Source organism: Homarus americanus, unplaced genomic scaffold, assembly GCF_018991925.1.
Source record: "Homarus americanus isolate GMGI-L3 unplaced genomic scaffold, GMGI_Hamer_2.0 scaffold4896, whole genome shotgun sequence".
NCBI classification, from domain to species: Eukaryota; Metazoa; Arthropoda; class Malacostraca; order Decapoda; family Nephropidae; genus Homarus; species Homarus americanus.
Window position 1 is genome coordinate 3,295,024 of NW_024749657.1, and position 23,559 is coordinate 3,318,582.

A 23,559-nucleotide genomic window follows, 5' to 3' on the forward strand; every position below is an offset into this window, starting at 1 on the left:
TTTGTTCCCTGGTGATGCCACATGGCTGCAATCCTGTAATTCAATGATTATTGATCAGTATCAGTGTTATTACTTAGCATCGTTTTTTTTTTAACATTACAGTGAGAGGACATCACCCCAAGTTCACGGTGTACTATGTTTTGGTGACCATGAAGTGATTTTTGTGAATTTAAAGAACATACTGAACATACAATATTTACCACAAATTTAGTGATGTTGAAGATGGTTGTTGGTTTATTTTTCAAGTCATATTTCTCCATCAAAACTTTGCAGACACACCTTTCTCATGATCTTCCAGAACTGCTAACTTGTCCTTCAAGCTACATTCCTTTCTGGCTCCCTTATGATTTCCATGTGAAGTTGTCTCCACAAATTCACAAATAGTCCACAAGAGTTAAGAGATGCACACACAAAGGCTGTAGCAGCGTAACTGGCTTGTAAACGTAGCTGAGGCTGGTGTTCGTGTGTGCCAGACAGCAATCTAGATTGCCAACTGGATTTTTCTTGGTTAATCCAGACTTTTACCTGGTGAAATAAATCTCCTCCGGATATCACTTTATCCAGAAATTCGGTTAATATGGACTGGATTTCCCCCAATTAGTCCAGAATAAGAGGGTTTTACTGTAATGAGTATTGCTTGTGCCACACTACTCGACTGCCAAAGATTTTGTGGTTACTTTTGATCAAATACAGGACTGTATATACAGAAATTTCTTAACTATGAATTTTTAAAGGCTTTATTGAAGCTTTCTACATGCCGCTTTTATGTAATATGTCCTAAAATGTATAGTTCACAAAAAATTAAAACCTATCAAAAAATAAAAAATACAGTGGACACAAATTTCTGCCCATTCCAAAATAAGGTGTGACCCTTGACCTTACAGCCACCACTAGATAATACACACTCTCAAGTTTGGTTATGCTCTTATCTGGAAACTTATATATGATGCAGTGACCTGTGGTACTATGTTTGGTATGGTCCTGCCTGGACTGTAGCAAGTACCCAAAATAATACAAATACATAAACAGATACCAATCATTGCAGATAAAACCCACCACACGGAAAAATGCAGTGCTCAAAATTTTATGTGTTTTTTATGTAATTCTGGTAGCCATACATCACCCAAAACAACATTTACCAATAACAATATTGCAAGAACAATAATAATCCAATTGCAGATGAAGATATTACAAAAAAATTATATACAGTACATAATTTGACAATTTCATTGGTGGCAACCACTGAATTCCAGCTCCTTGAAACCTAACATTTTATTACCCTAAGTTTTCATTCTGTAAAATAAAACTTGTGATTTTACAAATTCATACAGAAATAGTTATTACAAAAGAGGTTGTCAATCTACAGAAGTTTTGCATAAATCCAGAAGATACACTTCCCTTAGCCTTTACAAAATGAACATCAATACATGTATCGTTAATTGTCCGTTTACCTTATATTTACCTTTGTACCTTAGGTTACATATCATTCATCTCTCATGGGATGTGTCCAGTAAGTATTTTGTATTTTGAGGTCATCTGATGATATGCTAGTAAGCACAGTTTTAGCCTTTTAATTAAAATAAATCATATCTATTCATCAGATATACACCATAATTACGTCTTCATAAGTATTGTCTAAATAAACCTACTTATAATATGAAGAGGTCCTATTGAAATATCACTGAATTCCAAAGAAGTTATCAACCATTATCCATCAGAGTGCACAACACTTCTGATTCAGTAATTATGTACATGTTATTCAGGACTGTGGCATCGTTTTTGTATTACATTGACTTGACAAACCATATATACATATTCTGAAAATGGGCATCAGAAGCTTGAACCTTTATGGCTGTTGGTGAGCAAGTGAGATCCAGACTTTTGTGTAATAATCTAAATGATTCTGAGTGAAGGCAAATTGTATGATGAAAACTATGCCATCTTCAATTTTTAGTTTAAATATATTTTTATTTTTCAATTAATATTTTGAAATAGCCACTTGGCAGGTTTTAGTTTCTTTAAATCTTAATTTATAATTTCTAAGAAGAAAATTTGTGGTATTTAAGTTTTATTGTTAAGATAGAAGAGATTGCCCCCATATTGTGTAACTGAAAATGTTTCCCAAGACACTTTAAGACAAGGTTAACAAATATCACGTACAAAAGTAAGAGCACAAGAAAAAAAAATTATGAACAAGGTAAAGGAGTAAGAAATCTTCACTAGAATCACTATTTTTCTTCTCGGCTGTAAACTCAAAATTAATAATTTTTGAAGATAAAAAGTAAAATTATGAAATTTTTTCTCAAAGTCTACCTTAAATAATGTAATTTCATGTACATGTAGTGATTAATATGAAAAGGGAAATATAAACAAAAGCTTGTGGTACTTGGGAGCCGGCCATCTCTCACACCCCAGCAATACAACTTGAGTCTGTATCCACTTAATACCAACTAAAGCAACACGTCACTGTCCACACTCTTTGGTAATTAAGCCGTACATAATATCCACGAGAGATCAGTCAACTTTACTAGAGTCATGTAACCTTAAACAAAATATATTACTATGTAAAATGTTGAGGTTTCACATTTTGTTAACCAGAAAAAAAAAATAAAGGGACTTAGACTTTTGTGAAGTATTTTCCTGGGTAGAAAAATATTGGCAATACTGTGAAGGGACTACACATACCCTGAGGAAAATGTTAAATTCTAGATTATATACCCACCACCTTAATACATCAGTAGACTACTATTGACAGTCTTCCTCGTGCACACTTCCCCGCCACCCCATGGCCACGTTAAACCTCATACTAACTCTCATCTATTACATGATGCACTGTGCGTCATGATCATTCACCAGGTATCCCCTGCTCCATGGTCAATTTGTATGTAATGTCACCCATTACTCAGTTCAGCATACTGATTGTTTGCCACCGATATGTTCAATGTTCACCAAAATTTCCCAAAGCACTTGATTGACTGTACTGTTCATCAGATGTCCTCCATTGTTTAACTGAATAATTTACACGGCATCTCCCTCAGTTTGGTCGACTAGTGCCTACTGAACAGTCACCAGTAATGACTCGGGAGTACAATTTTTTTTTTGCCAAATTTCCAATTTTACTACATCAACGTGAATTAAATTCTTTCAGACTATCCCACAAAGAGATCAACTTATGCGTGCCGACTGCTCACCAGTGTGTAACAAATTACAGTCTTACTAGTACGTACCAATATTTCACCACACTTCCCGTTGACTTGTGCACTTTGACTTGCGCCGACGTCCCTCACTGCTTGGTTAAGTTCCATGTGAAGTTCACCAACATCCCTCATCACCAGGTGTAGCAAGTGTTCACAGCTGGGTGACTTGACATGCTTGTACAATAACTGGTACTGTATAGGGATTACCACTTGGGGAACATGAAACATTTTTATTATAAAATACTGTACTACCGAATATCGCCATGGATGAATGTTCACTGACGTTGCAACTGAAAGATATTAATAAGGTCTAGTAAAAGTCACCCATTATTCAACATGAAATAATTTCGACAAAGCGGACAGCTTTTCTATAGCGTGCACACCGAGTCCTGTTCTTGAAGGAAGGTGGCAAATGCAAAACAATCCTGCATATTACCTTGTCTATCAAGGTATGAGAAGCAGATGTGAGATACTTGTACTGTTTACATTTCACATAGTTTTTGCTGCTGTTGTCACAACAGAAAAACAATTATATTCACCCAAACACCCTGGTCAGGCTTGATCTGACATCAAGTGAGGAAAAAATCACTAGTCTGACCTTTAGAAAGATGGGTATTAAAAGAAGGGCGTCCTGGTGTGAATCCTTTATTTGAACTAATTCTATCACATTAAAACTGAAATAGAATATACTAAAACACCAAATCTTCCTGTTGTGTAAGGCCATATCTGTGGTAGTATTCACTCCAGTTTTTCATTATTCATTAATAATAACTTTTCCATTGTTCAGTAATAATTGGTTGAAACAAGACCTGGGGCGGCACACCTGGACGTCCCCGGTCCAGAGTTCCAGGTATTTGTGTGCAAGTCTACTGATTAAATAATAATGACACCTACAACTACCTATAATGATGACGCCGATGATGATGATGATCTCCGGACCCACAATGGTCAATGATCTCCCAGGGTAAGGGTGATGGGGAGTGGGCAGGGGAGGGAGTAGAGAGGAAAGGTAGAACAGGGTTGGAAGGTATGGAGGGTCGGGAGACAGAGCTTGGGTTTTGTTGCTGTGACGACACACTCGCTGCCGTCCTTGATTTTATCTTTTTACATAGAAAAATAAGCATTTTTCATGGGACTATACAAGGCAGGATGTTGTTGTTGTTGGGGGAGCCACAGAAGCCAGGAGCAATACTTCGTACCCAACAAGACAATGTTTCTATACCTGACCCAGGAACATAACAAAGAGGGCTTAAGTAATATCTACGAGCAACTGTGCCAACGGCCCAGCTGCCACACCACCACACTACAACCAATAATACAGTACACCATCGACGACCACTACACCCTCAAAATCAGGAGAAATACTATCAAAATAAAAACTGCAGATCCCAGCAGCCCAATGTGATATTCACTACAGTTTCTAAAATGCTAATGTACAAGTTTCAAGCACAGCACTGGCACAGTCTGGATGCTCAACCTCCTTAACTCATTCATTAAGAGATAATCAGTGCCCGCCCAGCTGATTTTTTCTGAAAACAGTAATCTGGAATAAGTCACTATAAGTGTTGGGTGCCCAAGGGCCACAGACGACTCTCCTGGCACTTCCGTGGCTTCTTGCTGAGGGAGTTGGTGGCGGAAGGGAGGGAGGGAGAAAGAAGGCAGAGGAAGGGGCTGATACGCAGCATGGACCTGCTCAAGAAAACACTTCGTTTTCCCCTGCCGAAAGTTGCTTCTCAATCAACAGAGAACACGAGACAACTTTACAATTCAAGAGGCACCATTGTCTAGAGCCATGGTGACAACACAACCTATTGGACAGTGTGCTGGAGCCTCTTTGGTGATTAAAGTTGTGAAAAACTTTCCTCCCCACCCACCCCCCTCGGTTGAGGGGACACAACCTTCCTCCTCTGGGATAGGCTAAAACCCGTCCAGTGTCTGAAAGTACTTGGGGTTGACATCTAGACCACAAGGCCTCCACAGCATGTCAATACCAAGCCCTTTACTCAATATTAAAGTGTGGGGATTTTTTACCACATAATACATTAAAACTAAGAACAAATATTGAAAATAAATATGAAACTTGAATAAATAAAGATGTATTGTGGAGGAGGCAGCCTGAGCATATGAAGCCACAGTGATGTGGGCTTCTGTGTGTGTGTGTGTGTGTGTGTGTGTGTGTGTGTGTGTGTGTGTGTGTGTTTGCTTGCTTGCTTGCTTGAATACATGCAGAGATTAATACAAAATATGCCATATATGCAATCATGAAAGATTAACTTAATGTTAGGGAATTTGTAAAATTATTCAATTGTAAAGAACACTAGCAAGCACTAAAGATGTACTGTATTCTGCAAATATAAACTCTGCCATGTGTGTTTGTGCATGTGTGCATGTGTAAGAGCCATACACAGTGGGTAAGAATGTCTTGTAAGAATGACAGTGTGTAATAAGTGACATACACAGTTTAAGAAAGGCATACGTACGTATGTAAAAATGACATACAGTGTGTAAGAATGACATAGTGTATGTAAGAATGACACAGTGTGTGTGTGTATGTGTAAGAATGATATACAGTATGTGTGTATGAGTGCACTACATAAGGGCTACACAGTTGTGTGTAAGAATAATACAGCATGTGCAGTGATAAACACTGCATGTGTAAGTGAATAGTGTGAATATGTAGGAAGGAGCACAAGTTTGTGTGTAAATTTAGTGTGCTCATTAATTTCCGAGGAAGTTTGGGGAACTTTGCGGGGAGGATAAGAATAAATACTGAGGTATTCACCTGCAACCGAGGCAATTGGAAGTAGTAGTCCCAGTTTTGTCTTGTTGCTGCAGTGCATCATGACACCCATCCATGGACTGTTTCAAGTGCTATGTAATAATAATAATCTTGACGCACCCGACTATGATTAACTTCTTTAAGAATAATGTATGCATCAATCAGTAAACAAAGGTGCTCGTGTCTACACCTTGGGTCACTGGCACAAACAGCAAGGAGTCAAGAGTGGCTCCCTTCACCATCGCCCGTCTCGCAGTGCGCCCCCCCCCATGCCGTCTTTCACCCATGTCATTTCAGTCTCACCCAATTTTGCAGTGATAAGCACTACTAATTTTTTCTCACACTGGTAAAGGACTATCTATGAAGGAGCACTGAAACGGCTATGCCCAATGCATTTTGAACATTTTCAAATTGGTGCGAGCTTAAGTGTTGGAAATAAATTTTTGTGGAGCTGGCTTTGTAAAGCTGAGGGAACCCCTGGTTTATATCTTTCAAACATTATATTGATATTACTTTTTTTATAAGTGACAAACGAAACAAATCATGTTTTAATGAAACACATTCATGCACGATGACTTATGGGAGAATGCATCTGTACCAATTTACACAAACATGCCAAAATTCTGATTAATTACAAATTCTTGCCATTTCTAAAGGGCAACGCAAGTCTCCCAATAAGTGTGGATGAACATCAGTATGCCAGGCCAACGTGGGCTAAGTCCTTGTGACGGCGGGCGGGCGGGGTCTTGGACATGCACGCGTAACACTGTTGTGACGTTTTGTGCCACTCCCTCGATTATTCTTGGGATAAAACCATGGCAGGAACACTGAATTTCACTGAACCTTACTGGATGTTAAGGGCAGATATCGGTGAAGGAGGAAGTGATGGATGGTGGGAAAAACTCATATTAACAATGGCAGTGGACTGAGGATTGTGATGGGGACTTCAGTAGGATGGAGATCACACAGCGCAGGTTGCACCATTCAAAATCCAACCAACCTTGTACAAACTCCTTAAAATGGTAAAACTGGCTAAAATACTTACTTATATATAAAAACTATGCAAAAAGTTAAATAAAAACACTCAATTAAGGGAGTCACAGGTCCCCGGCAAGGCAGGCAATGAGGAGGTGCAGGCCCTGCCTGAGGCTCAGTGACAGCTGTGGGTGAATTAACAAATGAATTCTTGATTATATGGGTAGTTCTTTACCTGCTTGGTCTGAGGAGTGGCAGTCCTGACTGTAAAGGACTAAAGAATAACTTTAGACGTACCGCATTCTACGTGCCACGTCCACCACAGAGTGGGACGACGCCCTCCTGGATAGAGAAGAGGAGTTGAAATATTTTCATAGTCCAGCGCCTGTGTAGAGGCAAGTGATATTTTATGTTCAGAACTACAAATCTTATCCAGAATTCATTGTGCTAAACACACACCATAGCCACGGCTAACTTGAGCTGCAAACTGGAAAGTTTGTGTACAAAATATTGATCATCTCTCCATGATAAAAGCCTCTTGGAATGTACGTTACACAAGAGTGCACAAGGATGGGGGGATCAGACATCTGGGGTAGTGCGGCACTGCTGCTGGGGCATAAACTTGGTCACAACAGTGTTACATCCCCCCCACAAGCCCATGCACCACCACACGATGCTGCCAGGCCTGTCAAGGGTAGCGAAGAAGAGGGCAGAGGGTAGAGTGGGGGTTGGATAAGGTGGTCGTAGAGTGCACCAACCACCACACTCGCATACAGGTGGCAGTACAGTACGCAACCCACCGCACTCCACATTCAGGTGGTAATAATAGTACGCAAGCCACCTCACTCCACATACTATTAGTCCACCTTCACTTTCTTCTGTGCTGGTTCGTCAGTGCTGTCTGGAGGGCTAACGGAGACTGAGCTGGCTGAAGCTACCCCGGGCAGCTTGCTGGGCACATCCTGAGTGTCTGACTCACTAATGGCTTCTGAGATGGATTCGCTGGGAGCTTCTGATGCCGGCTCACTTGGGACCTCTGACAAAGCCTCGCTGGGAGCCTCAGACACTGCCATGGAATCATTAGTGTCCTCACAGTTTAAAATCGAGGCTCTGCTGTTCTCTGCATCAGAGGTGCCATTGGTATTTGCCGTGAGATTTTCCTTATTAGCAAAAGCAGAATCCATAGAGTCGTTGCTCTCATCTGGCACGGGACCACCCTGGGGGACACAAACAATCAAATTAATCATACACTAATAACCACATGGATGGTCCTCAGAACACACATTGCCTCTCGAGTATGTTTTTCCTAGATATTCCCGGCTAAGTTGGGTGTATCTAATATGGTGGAAAATATAGTAGACCCTTGTCATTCACTGTTTTATGGTCCATGGCTCTCAACCCCCCCCGCCCAATCACATAAACAGCACCTTCCCACCCCATAACCACTCTCTGGGTGACCACAAGAGACAGGTAGATGTGACTGACTGGCTGGTCAGCTGTTCACATATGTAAACAAACTCAGTAACTCATCTGGGTTGAGTGTGGGATTTTATTCAACTATAACCATCATCATCAACCAGTGCCAGAAAAAGAAGCACAATTAAACATTTCACTTACATTTTTTGCCTTTTGAGGAGACTCTGTCAGTGAATCTCCATTCTCAGTAGTTTGCTGTGTGGACGAGGGGGCGGTAGTAGTAGAGAAACCAGGCATGTCGTTAAGGAGTTCCTTCTTCAACTCTGATAACACAAAGTGCGCCCACAGTGCCATCTCAACCTTGTGAGGGTTCCACGTAGTTGAGCTCCCTGAGATAACAAAGGTGTTGAAAATTAGCACTAATACACACAGACTTAACAATATTCTCAGCTGCACCTTCTCTTCTAGCCATCTTTAATCTTATTTCAGAACTGAATAATAAAAAATTAAAATGGGTACAACTACATACTGTACTAGAATACAAATCAAACAAGGTACTCTGCAAAAAAAATTATGGTTATAACACATAAGAATAATATTAAAAAAAAAGCCGTAATTTCACAGGAAACATTACTGTACTTGTTCCGACTGTGGGCCACAACACACTCAGGGGGATGAGGGTAGCATGACACAGTAGTACCAGCAATGATATCTGCACCCTTGTACTTACTAACTGTGGTGTTTTAACTCAAGTGCTATAAATATGCTGCAGTACACAATGAACACAAAACAAAATAGAAAATTATGCAACTGTCATGACCAAACTTATTTTTTTCCAATACTGTACTGTTACAAAGCTAGACAGTGACTGCCTTTTAGTTTAAAATTTGAATCATAAAACCTAACAATTCTTGTTACGTAATATAAACCTATCCAGTACATTTTGTATTAGACGTGACTGTGTGTGGGGGTAGCAGGAGGGCAGGTGGAGTGACCTGGTATACCACCATTACTATCTTACAATTTAACCTGAGATGAAAAATTATTTTCTATTGTAACCTTTTTATTCATCTGATGTTATGCATTTCGATTTTTGTGGCGATAAGATAGGTTCGGAATGCATGTCCTCAATTCCATTAAGCTATTTTGAATATTGTCAAGTTTTAATTTTAATTTGTATATAAACAAAAGGTCTGTTTACACCTAGTAGGCTATAGTGTCGTTTGTGTGCCACGATCTGTAAGTGAGAGACAACTCCCTCGAAAAAGGATAATATTCACTTGTTCTTTTAGTCTCCACAATGAAGTCCAGCTGCTTTGAGGAGACACACTACAGTACATAGGTGTCTAATAGAGAGCTGCTCAGGGTTGGCTAAGGTGATGTATACATGCGGTACTGAGACAACTGAAAGTGAGACTAGTAATTATTAAACAAAAAATATAAGTATAATTGAACTGTGAATGGAATGGTAGGAGTTAAAAGGCTAGACCAAGGAGATGGATATATAGGAGGATGGTGTATGAGTGTTAGGATGTGGCATCAACTACTTTATGAGGATGGATGACAACAAACTGAGGTCGGTGCCACCCCCATCTGGTTCCGGTCTCCCAGTTATGTATCAGTGATGGGCTGCAGAAAGAAGAATTACTCAGGCTCATTTGAAAAACAATACAGTTCAAGTTTCTTACCTTCTTTATTTAACCTATTAGCTGCTCCTTTGAGTTGCTCCACAAAGTTGAGAAGTTCTTTCGTGGTGTAGTCGATGCCTTCAATTTCTGGGATTGCCAAGAGACACTCGTCTGCCATGAAGCCACACAGCTCTGGGTTGCCCGCTGTCAAGATTGCTGTAATCAGAGAAGAACAGATATTAAGTTTAAAATATGAAAATTTGCAGATTACTACACAGTATATAAAAATGACATTAAATTTTTTGTTCATAGCCTTGCCAAAAAAAACCATTTCTTCACCTTTTTGTAAGAAAATAATCAAATGAAAAAATAATTTATTTTTTCACAAATGGGAGTAATGGACGACGACTTAATGCACGCATCCTCAACTGTGGGCGAGTGATTAAACTGTGACACTGTACCAATACTTTCCTATTTTACAAGCAGGGTGGTGATAGCATTATCCTCACTCATTCTGGTCTTCATACCTTCACAATAAACACCTGAATTTAAATTTGAGGAGTTTTTCCTCCACCAGCCAGTAGAATGACAAGCTGTTCCTACAGCAGTACATGAACAAACATTTCAACTTGTCATGTACAGTACAGTGGTCCCTTAATTGATTAAGAATGGACCAAAATCAACTTACAGGATACAGATAATATAGTAAAAAATTGGCAAACCCACAAGAATTACTTTTTTTCCCAATTTCATTAATAGGTTTAACTTGTGCAGTAAGCCATGTACAGAGAAAGACAAAACAGGAAGGCAGATGTTGACAGAGCACAGCTTTCAGTGTTATATCTAATAAGTTACTTCTCTAGAATGGCTGAAGGTCTTGGGGCCAACATGTATTGGGTATCACTTGAATTTTGAAAGCCCTGATATACTGAAGGGCAGAGGTGACCATGAGTACTGTTTAAAAAATACTTACTAGAAGCCATTGCAGGACCGACACCTTTCAAGTTACATAAGGCTTGGATGGCAGATGCCAAGTCCTCCTTCTTCATCAGTGCACGGAAAGCCTTTCTGGTTTCCGCCATACAGAGGCGGGGCGTGTTCATCTGGATCAAGTCTTTTAGTCTGGGCGAAAATTTTCCACGCTGAAAAACAAGCAAAACATCCGTGAAGTCTGTTGGAGTTAAAACAAAGAATTAGAACAAATAACATATTCTATTACTAACCACATCAAAAGACATTAAGAAGATGACAGTTTGTCTGTCTACAATAGTGGTTCTTAACCTTTCTGGAGCTGCACCCACCTATGGCCAACCTTGAATCCATGGTGGCCCCCCTGATCCCATAAGGGCCTAACAACACATTTTTTCAAGTTCCAGTTTCACCGCCTTTATTGCTTCTCTTGATCCAAATGAACATACTCATAACAAATGTAAAATTTCTAGACGTTCAATTGTATTTCACTTGGAATTAATGGGAGGGTTGGCACTGCTTCTTCTCCACAAACATGTGAATTTTTGGTGAGGCTGAAGAAAAGAGTACAGTACACTGAATGTCATATTCAACATTCACTTTGTTTCAATACTTAAGTCTTCACAGTAACAAATCTCTCACAAAGGTAGATGGAAGAAAAAGGAAAAATTTGCAACACTTGCTGACTAAGTTTTGGGTAAACTGGCAAACATTTTACCCAAAACTTTTCCAGTGGTTAGGAATAGGAAATCATCTTGGGTAGATGAATTGAATTTCATCTCCAGAAACTTAAGAGTACCTCCCAAGTGTTGAAGGTTTCACAAATTTATTGAAATTTTTTTGAAATTTAATGAGAACATAAATAATCTTAAGATCTGCACATACAGTATACAGTATGTCTGTAACTATTCCGGAAGTGCTTAAAATAAACTGGGAACCCCACACTACATTAACACTGTCCCAGCTCAGTCAAGCAGAACTGGAGCTCTCATACAGGTTCAAACACCATTGTTTTTTAATCTCATTTAAAATTTTTGTGTTAGTTTCTATTACTTCTTTATCTCAAAATAAATGTCATATTACCCCCCTGAGGGACCCCTGAAATAGTACAATGTCATCTCTGGCAATACTACATGAAGATAAGATTAATGAATGGCAAGTTTTTCCTGCCTCACTCTACCGACCCATTTTTAATTTCAAAATTATTTAAATGGGATAGATATTTGGAGTAAAAAGTCTATTAACTCCTTTGCACGAAAGATTGAAATGAACCCCCAAGTTAAGAACCACTGATCTACACAATAAAAACTTACAACGCTAACCACAACTCTAAACAAATGTGTTAATATTATAATAGAGAAGCACCTCACAATAAAACTTGATTAAACTCTGACATGCCTAGGGCCAGGTTACTCACTACCATCTACTTTAATGATCTACTTGTACTGAAAATTAACAGTTTATCATCTGTTCACTTTGTAAACAACACACCACGTTTCACCTCATAAGGACACAGCACTCATGTTATTATAATATTTGTTCTAGCAGCAATGTATCAGTTAGGGACGAACCCAAGAGACTAAGACATATAGCTATGAACACTACAGGCATCGATTAAACCTTCATACAGTTAAACCGTCCATTCTAGAGGGATAAGAAGAAATCAGTTTGCAATAAAAGCAAACCTCTCACATCACTGTAACTACTGTATAAGACTGATCAAAATTCTCTTCAGGTTGTGTGAAGTGTCGCTCCCTATTTTTAAATTCTTATTCTTCCTAAACAAAAATGGATGTGAAAACATTCCTGCAACTCTTTATCATCCAAACGGTTAAACCCTCTCCATTTATAATATAGAAATTAAAGACAGTAAGCCAAACACAGATGAAGTATGTTAACTCTTGATGGGGAGTAAAGAGTTTAGGCCATCATTCCTTAAACAACAAATTCTCTTGACTGTCATCATGTTTCTCATACTGTCTGTAGAACTTTGTATCTACCGCTTGATCTACAGTTGCTTTGAAACACCCAAAGTTCATCTCTACAGTACTGTATAAAGCGACAACAAACACATACTCTACACTCATTACACAATGCTCCTGGTCTCAAGTTCTTTTATTCTTTGCATTACTGTTAATTTCAATCTTTCCATTTCCCTCTACCAGCTTGTAATGTTAAGATTTATTATTTATGTTATAAGGAAACCTGTCCTTATGTCCCCTCATATTGTTCCCTACAAAATAACCTAAAGTCATCAACATAGCTCCTTCCTTATACACTTAAGAGGCAACAGGTTTACTAAGGCTGAACTAGAGTTAAGTGACCTTCCTCCATTGAAAAGAATCCCTCTAGAAGTTTTTGCAGAAAAGAAATTGTTGTCTTGGATTACCACCACCAGAGGGAGCCATAAATAGTTTGCTTACCGAGAGTTTCCATTTCATACAGAGACAGAGTTCTTCATGGGTGAGGTGAGCATCTTTCCCTCTCGACTTTATCTTCGTAGGCAGTTCTTTTTGATACCTGGGGAAAAACAATAAATATTAGCTCATTTGACATACCACACAACTTTATTACATCAATACAATGATTGGAATGGTGAAAATATTTTAATTATTTTCACCATCCCACTCTCGGCCTGGGCTTCCCAACCGGGTTCATTTTTCCGAGGTCAGAAAAGAGGGTGAGGCATAGAAGGTCTGGTTAAGTCAATGAATTAACATCAGGTTATGGGAACATTCAAAGGAAGAAAGTTGAAATTTAATGAATACTATTTTACTGGGAAAAAGTTGCCTATACTCTGCCAGACAAGCTGAAGTGGACAATTTCTCTCATTTCTCACATTACCTAGATTTCACAGCCACGACAGAATTGAACTGATGACACAGTGGACCTTACGGAGAAGCAGGATTTAGCAAAATATTTACAGAAACTTTCAGCATATTTTCATGATGTAGTGCAGTTCCCCATTCAAGATTAATTCTCCAATGCCCTTGAAATGCCAAACTTTCAGACTGACAATGAAGCAATGATGAAAATTCTGACGTCTGTGACAATCATGCCATGTTATGGATCAGTTTACCAGACGCACCCAGTGGTTAAGAATCATGCTGTCATAGTGCTTGTATAATTTGGAACCCCTTAAATCTGTGAAGCATTTTCTCTTCACTAGTGTGCATAAAATCTAATTAATTACTGTACTACCACAATACAGTACAGCACACACCAGGTACAGAAACTGAAGCAAATAATCATAAGCACATGGTGCATTGGGTACCAATGTTTACTTTTAAATAAACCTATCTGGGATCTCGTGACGGGGAATCAACACATCAAAATACTATAATGTACTGCACAAGTGTTACAGCAATGAGAATAAACGAATGACCACAAGGACAGTTTGTAGAGTAGAGTACAGTATTTGCTCTTGATCCCCACCATCCAGCATGACCACAGAAAAGGGCTTGAAACAGAAAGAAAAATCAATTCCCATAATCTAGGTTTAGTCTTAAGTGTAGAACCATAACAGCTTTTCAACCACTGGTTCTGGATATCACACACATACAGTGGTCATGTTAACAACACTGTATGACTCACTCAGCTCACACACCAATGCACCCTTCTCTAATACAGTACTTGTAAGACTTCCATTTTCTGCATAATGGTCTACACACTGTTCTTCCTCTGCACAACCCAACACCTAACACTATCACTCTCACATGATTGTTGGAAACGATTATAGACAGAATTCACAATAATACACCCCCAAAAAATTAGAAAAAGTGTAGTTCTGTGAGATGTTCACACAGGAAGAACAATGGCCACAAGGTGTCAGGGGGCTACAACACACAGTAAACAGACTGTCCAACTAGAGAGACTTGTGCTCGACAATTCTGGTCAACTTGACTGTGCTGCAACATGATCTAAATAGACCTAGACTTTCAATATGCTCCTAAAGTAACACACTACAACAAGACTGGTTTTAATCCACCAAACAAAATGTTTCCTACAAGCATCATAGAAGACATGTTCTACTCATAAAACACATATTATTTGACTTCTTTTTAGCATTACAAATTTTATTGTAAAAATTAGCTTAAATTCACATTAAAAATACTAAACAGTATCAGATATTTTCCATCAGTTTATCAGTGTTTACTGTCAGTTTTTTGACAGCGTAAAAATTATTGTACTGAAGTACGTCAAATTCAACACTCACTGTGCTAATAACTCCTACTTTATAAAAATATATACAATTGTGCAAATAGTGATGTCTGTGAGGGCTTAAGTGAGCAACCCCAGGAAACAGTGACGATAAGCGAGTCAGATAGCGGACAAAGGATCAACCTGTGGACGTACAGTATGAGGAAGCCTGGGGTTATGTACTGATAACAACACTGATATGTCACTACACTATAAAAGTCTTGTACTAATTAAACTTCAATCTCTTTACACTTAAAATTTTGTGTACAGTACATTATATCAACTAGTACTGGTTCAGTTATGATAAAGAGGCACTAAAGTAGGTCATACACCATACCCATTTAAACATGAAAGAATATTATAAACATCATACAGTAATACACATCACCTACCAGTCTGTACCCGTCCACGCCATGAATGAAATTACTACAAAATTCACTGTGCAGGATCCTCTTCCTGGCATTACAGTACAGTACTTCAATTTTGTCCTATTTCAAGAAAATCTATCTTAATCTCTTCCTATTGCCCTCAAAATTTTTGGCCAAGAAGCTACAGCTGCCAAGTCAACACTCTTGAATGTGATAAAAAAAATTGTGATCCTGACAGCCAGTGGAGAGCAAACCATAAATATGTACAGTATGCTGAAGCCTCTCAGGTTTTCCAGGATACCCATTTGCCAGAGACCACTCACACCCCCTGATGACCATCACTTTCATGAGTGATTAGAGGCCACATTTGTCTTTTAAGATTTGGTTGTGTAATAAGTTACAACAAACACAACCCAGTCTTCCCCCTGTACACATTCCAACTTGCAATAGTATGTCAGTAACTAGGAAGAACCTTGTGATGTCAGACAGCCTCCAGGGACACACTAGAAAGTGGGTGGAATCTGGGTTGCTCCAAAATGATACCGTTATAAATGGATTTTAAGGAGAAAACCCTCATGTATAACTTGGGAGCAAATTTAAATTGACTTATGAATCAACAGCCAGCTAAGTAATGGTAAGAGGTGGAGAGACGCTCTCACTGTCATATGGTTCACAGCCTCACAACCAAATGGGGAGTTTACAGTCTTCATAAAAGGTAATTTGGCACACACCTTACAAACACTTCTTTGCCTATGCAGAATTCTGGAGCTGTCCTTAGGTTCAGAGGCCAATTATCCTATTCAGAAATACATTTCATAAATATGGAATACAATTGTTTAGGTACTGTATGATAACCCAGTGTTGTTATGAGTACCCATGAACACAAAGAACAAATACAGATAATGTTCTAACTAATAAGTTTCTTTTCAATACATGTACACACAGTCTCTGCACCCAAAACACACAATACAGACATGCAGTGAGGGATGCAAATACAGTGTATCGCCCATCGCTAATGGCAACCTTAACCTACAATAAATTATGCCTATTATACTACAGCTATTACTGTATCTTGATGACATTCAACATTAATGGACCATATGGGGGTGTGAATGGTGGTTGATCATGGAGAGAATGTGTAATGAGGAGAGTACTACCTGCTGCTCCACATGTTTTAACACTACAGGTTTTTTATACAACTCTTTCTTTGTTTTAACACTTTAGTTTTTTTATACAATTGCAATCATTACTTTTGTGCATGCTTTAATATTTTACTTTTTACAAAAGCAATCTTAAACAGCTGTAGAGAATATAGAAAAGTTTGGGGAGGGAGAGTGGAGCACCGCACAGTATTAGTAAAACAATTACTCTATTGACTAGTAAGACTCTCTTATATATACAGTATTAGTGTACAAGTGAGTCTCAGTAGTTCTAGGAACCTAACCTGTATTTCCCCATTTCATAAAAATGAGTGTTTACTGTACTGTACAGTGATGCTTCTATCATAAATACATTTAAAAAAAATTTACCTCCCAACAAAAAACAAAAAAAAAGGATAAAAAAAGTTTACTCACAGGCAAACATTAAAAAATACATTTAGTGAAACATTCAAGGAAACTCGACATAAGCTGGGTGAAGGTCATACAGTGTTTGTCTACACCACACAGCAGAACACACCAACAATAATCTTTTTGACTCGAGTGATTTTATCTTTAAATTCAGAACACACCAACAATATTTTTTTTTACTCTAAGGTGATTTTGTCTTTAAATTCAGTCAGATTGTTTTGTTTCGGTCGCTATCTGTAATCTGGTGTACAGTGCAGCATGTAGACACAGCCTAAAAGAAGTCAAGGAAGTTAACTTTTGTAAATAATGAGAGAGAGAGAGAGAGCGAGAGAGAGAGCGAGAGCGAGAGAGAGAGAGAGAGAGATCCACCACCTAGTACCACGACCCCCTGCCCTTTACACACTCACTCACCCCTCATTAACTACAAGTGCTATGCTCAACATTCATGTCACTAAATTCTAATTCACTGGTGTTATTCTATATGTAATATCTTTCCAACTTCTTTCTCCCAATGCTTTTTTCTTGTTCACTATGTTAGTTAGCCTTTGTTTACCTCTGTACAGTAATATACCAGAACTGTCTAGGTATGTAAGTTGTTTGTACTGTATACTTCCACTGTCTTTGTTGAAGATAATATATCAGAGTAACTTCCTTGTACATCCTCATTTAAATTTTTATGTGATTAACAAACCCAACAACATTATCGGTTCCCAGCTACAAACAGTACTGTATGTCTGAGGCAATTTTTTGTGGAGGAAAGACATTTGTAGTTTGTAATTCATAGCACAGGACTACAGTGTAATTACTGTACAATGCATGTACACAAACTGTACTGGTAACTTTATGTACAATGTGTTAAAATAAAAACTGAATAAACAGATAATATTTAAGACTGGTTAAACAAGACCTATTTTCCATGATCACCTAACACATTAACACACCAGAGCTTTCATAGGATAACCTAAACATCAGCCCTTGTGTTTATATCACCTTTAAGACTAATGCTAACCTAACCTAACCTAATCTTTGAAACCCCAAACATTATTTTGTGTATATACTCTTAAATATTTTTAATGCACACACACAGTTCAAAGCCGCCAATATCACCCATTAGCAACTTTTTATTCACTCTCAAGAGACTTCGCTTGATACTATACAGCACAAGTATACATTATATTGCAGAGTGACTGGATCCTGGAGCAAACACAGACTCTCTCTTTATTTACCACCACTCAATTCCTTTTAGTGCTGTGACATATGTGTTCTACTGTGGTGTTCCCCTTTCACTGAGGCCCTAAGATATCTACAGTACAGCACAGTACCTCGTTTAGTCTCACAACCCGGCACGATGATGAAAAGAACGATATCACAATAGACATAAGATTTCATAATCCCAGATATATTTTTGGTATTGTTACTTTCTTGAAACTCACAGTATTTTTCCATTACGTTCTCTTATTCTTTTTATTCTGGAGTGAAGTAGTGATACATAAAATCTATATTTCCCCGAGACCTCAGAGGTACAAATTTAACCAAACAGATACAGTTGTAGTTCAATGTACTATTTATAGCTGTCATCTTGGGGTAGGAAACGGCAACTGTAACACAATGAGAAGGTTTTTGCCCACACCATCAAAATAAACATCCTAGTATTTTGGTCATTACTAATTTTCATATTTCTTAAGATAAAGAATTATATAAAGATGAATTTCTGCCAATAATATTTCCTTACTGAATGCACAACACAGTCAAATTTCTTCAAGTGCCACAAATATCAACGTAAAACAAACTGACGTGAACTTTCATGTCAGGTGGCACTAGGAAAAATGTTGGCAACGTTCTTGACAGCTACGAACATTAGCTACCTGCTTATGGGATGATGTGTTCAGTATTACCATAACCTAGCACAATAATAATAATGTTAAAGACTTATAATTTAATTTACAAACACTTGGGCTTTATATTTTTTTTATCAAGAGAAGATCAGTCCCCAGCTTAAGATAACCCACCATAATGCTAACCTAACCTAACCTCCCAAAGCCTACAACAAGAACCACTTATTTTTCCTTGAACTTGATGCAACTTATTTCATTGACATAAACACCTCAAACTTGTCAGGATGATTCATACTCTTCAATGTTTATTCTTTGAGTAGCAACTGTTGCTGACATCCCCTCTCACCCCCCCACACCCTCACCAGGCACTACACCCACACACCCTCACCAGGCACTACACCCACACACCCTCACCAGGCACTACACCCACACACACCCTCACCAGGCACTACACCCACACACCCTCACCAGGCACTACACCCACACACCCTCACCAGGCACACCCTCACTCACCAGGCACTACACCCTCACCAGGCACTACACCCACACACCCTCACACCCCACACACACCCTCACCCTCACCAGGCACTACACCCCACACCCTCACCAGGCACTACACCCACACACCACACCCTCACCAGCACTACACCCACACACCTCACCAGGCACTACACCCACACATCCTCACCAGGCACTACACCCACACACCCTCACCAGGCACTACACCCACACACCCTCACCAGGCACTACACCCACACGTGGATAAAAATATCACAATATAGAATATAGTACTGGACTTTGGGAGGGAAACTTTCAACAATGAATGTGTCTGGATGTAACAATAAAGTTTAACACACTACAGCATAACATAAAACTAGTTCCTTGTTGCTACAGTAGACAAGTTTATGTAGCAACAATTAAGCTGCAGGACTATGTAACGTAACTCAATATATAATCTGTGGGACTGTTGTTAGCAATAGAGGAACACAAACAATTAAATAAAAGATCCTGTTCTCAACTAAAAATTATAATTAGATCTATTTTTGCTGTCAGTGTCAATATTTAATGGCAGCTAATGTTTGTCAGTGTTGAGGTGTGTAAAGGTGATGTTTGTGCTTCCTAAATCATTTACTGTACTGTATTCAACTTAAGTAACCGATTTAACAATTGTTTGCATCCAAAATTAATACTATATACACAAACATAGCAAACAAGCAACCATGTCCCTTACACATCAAAGCCTAACCTTTTTACATTTAAAATATTTTGAGTAATTGATGAAATTTTGTCCACCATATTGCCAAGTATGATCAGCCACTTCAAATATAAATATATATATATAACCAGAGGCAGCAATATCAATCACATTAACAATCAAACCAGAAAATTTTACTAAACTCCTGAGTTATATTACTCAGAAATAATTAAAAATTTATATAAATGTTTGTCATACATTAATTTCTAATCGATAGTTACAACTAACACCAAGACTTTATAAAAAAAATTAATAAAATCATCAATGATCAACAAATGTGTCAAGAGAACATATCAACACTTGATGTTATTGCAACAAACACACACACACCCTATTACACACACTGTACACCAATCACCATAAAGTTTTACCAGGATTCATTACTAAAATAATCCCTGCACAAAAACACAAACTTCCCCAGCATCACAGCAAGCAGCCCACTTAATAGCAATAATCTCAGCACCGACATCTACCCACCAGACAGGATTCCATATCAGGCAACATCACTAAACACCCTCACCTAAAATGCTTTAAAAATATAACCATCGACCCATAGTTACATCCTGACAAAATTCCATGTTATCCCAGCTTCAACAGATAAGAACATAAGAACATAACTTTTAGTCTTTCTCCCAGCCATCCGATTATGCACCATCTGTGAGGGAATTACCATACCACGTCAAGCCCCTCATAACACCACCTGTGAGGGAACTACTACACAACGTGATGCCCCTCATAACACCATCTGTGAGGGAACTACTACACCACGTGATGCCCCTCATAACACCACCTGTGAGGGAACTACTACACCACGTGATGCCCCTCATAACACCATCTGTGAGGGAACTACTACACCATGTGATGCCCCTCATAACACCATCTGTGAAGGAATTACTACACATCAGGTCCCTCATAACACCATCTGTGAGGGAATTACTACACAACATCAAGCCCCTCATAACACCATCTGTGAGGGAATTACTACACCATGTCAGGCCCCTCATAACACCATCTGTGAGGGAGATACTACACTACGTGTCTGCTGTTCAACACCTCAGCCCACAAGGTCTACATGGCCTCCACTGTAAACATTAATCTGTATGTTCACTGTATGTTCCTTTACCTTTCTCTAATGAAAACTTTGTTAAACCACCAATGTATGTATTAAGTCATTTAAGTCCAATGTATATTTTCAGCCTTCGGGCTACAGAACTTTTCAATAAACCGTTAATTATTATTATTATTACTAACCGAATGAATAAGTACTGTACAAATGTGGTTTTAAGGCCAAAAGCATTTACTGATGTGTGAAGAAATACATAGTCACAGGTACAGTATACAGATGCACCACACACCTGTAGCACACATAACCATAATAATAAATTGAATGGCATGATGGTAAATACTGCTAATGAATCATACAACAGCAGATTAATCAACAACAGCAGATGAATCAACAGAAAATGAGTAAAAAAATACAGAAAATTAATCAACAACAACAGATGAATCAACAACAGAAATTGAATCAACAGAAAATGAATCAACAGAAAATGAATCAACAACAGAAAATGAATAAAAAAAACCCTGAAAATTAATCAACAACAGCAGATGAATCAACAGAAAATGAGTAAAAAAATACAGAAAATTAATCAACAACAACAGATGAATCAACAACAGAAATTGAATCAATAGAAAATGAATCAACAACAGAAAATTTATCAACAACAGAAAATGAATCAACAACAAAATGAATCAACAACAGAAAATGAATCAACAACAGAAAATGAGTAAAAAAAATACAGAAAATGAATCAGCAACAGAAATTGAATCAACAGAAAATGAATCAACAACAGAAAATGAGTAAAAAAAAACCTGAAAATTAATCAACAACAGCAGATGAATCAACAACAATAGTAAATGAATCAACAATAACAGCAGATGAATCAACAACAATAGTAAATGAATCAACAATAACAGCAGATGAATCAACAACAATAGTAAATAGATCAACAATAACAGCAGATGAATCAACAACAATAGTAAATGAATCAACAATAACAGCAGATGAAACAATAGTAAATTAATCAACAACTAATAACAGCTTCTAAATCAACAATCACTGAGGTTGATGTGATAACAAAACAAAACAATCAACTGAAGCATTAAAACAAAACAATCAAGTGAAACATTAAAACAATCAAGTGATACATTAAAACAAAACAATCAAGTGAAACATTAAAACAATCAACTAAAGCATTAAAACAAAACAATCAAGTGAAACATTAAAACAATCCAGTGAAACATTAAAACAATCAACTGAAGCATTAAAACAAAACAATCAAGTGAAACATTAAAACAAACACTACAATACCCAACATAACATAGCATTACAGTACAGTACACAGCGTAAGTAGAGCACTGACGTAAATTGTCGGAGTACCACATAGCACCACAATATACAATGGAAGTACAGCACCACAGCACCAGTGTAACATCACCAATCCAGCACCAGAGTACAAAATACAGCACCAATACTTTATCTATACAGCAGTACAGTATAAACAGTACTGAACATCAGTGTAAGCCACAGTGCAGCACCACCGTACACAGCATGAGTGCAGCACAAAGGGCACAGCATGAGTGCAGCACAAAGGGCACAGCATGAAGCAGCGTGTTACATGGGAGCATCAGGAAGGTTCACAGCATCATGCAGCCTGTTAGCGGAGGTGGCCGCGTGCCGCGTGCACCCCCTCCCCCTCACACCGCCCACACCTCACCCCCCCCTACACCCTCACGCCCGCGCCGCCACGTGCAGGTCAACACGTGGTCATCTTCACTCACTCGACATTATAAATTCGACACAAAATAAAACAAATATCAAAAAGTGAGCAGCAGCAGGGGAGGTGACGGGGTGGCGCGACGTTGCCAAGTCTTTATCATGGCGTTCAATGTGGGCGTGCGGGCGGTTCTAGTATAATACCACTACCACGCCCGCTGCCACACACACCACACTACACAGGCCTCCCGCGGCCTCTCCAGCGGGCGGGAAATACAAAAAGCATGACGTTTGTGGGACGGAGGGTCTGGCTCGCCCTGGCCCGACCAACACAAAGTAAAGGTTCAATGACATGCTCACTTGTCTCCTCCCGGCTTACCATTTGTCCAGTTTAAGGTACTCCTCGGCCTTCTTGTTCTTCTGCTCCGCCTTCAGTTTCACCGCTTCCTCGTATAGATCGTGCACAAATTCAAACTGAGCAGCGGTGCCCTGTGAAAAGAAAGTCCTAGGGTCTTTCATAGCAGCGGCGGCCATGGTGGAGACTCAACAACAGCGGGGATCACGTCAGGCTCCGGCCATGACACCGCTGCCAT

At 38.7% G+C, this 23,559-nt stretch overlaps 1 protein-coding gene across 1 annotated transcript; it reads right to left on the reverse strand.

Annotated features, from left to right (window-relative positions):
- Positions 1-721: 721 nt before the first annotated feature.
- On the reverse strand, positions 722-23,551 carry LOC121853418. The gene is made up of 6 exons (XM_042347512.1): positions 23,346-23,551; positions 13,388-13,484; positions 10,969-11,137; positions 10,056-10,211; positions 8,569-8,756; positions 722-8,168 (listed from the first exon to the last, which is right to left on the reverse strand). Exons 1-6 carry the CDS (start codon positions 23,498-23,500, stop codon positions 7,809-7,811), a joined length of 1,125 nt encoding a protein of 374 aa, XP_042203446.1. The 5' UTR covers positions 23,501-23,551; the 3' UTR covers positions 722-7,808.
- Between the last annotated feature and the right edge of the window lie 8 nt (positions 23,552-23,559).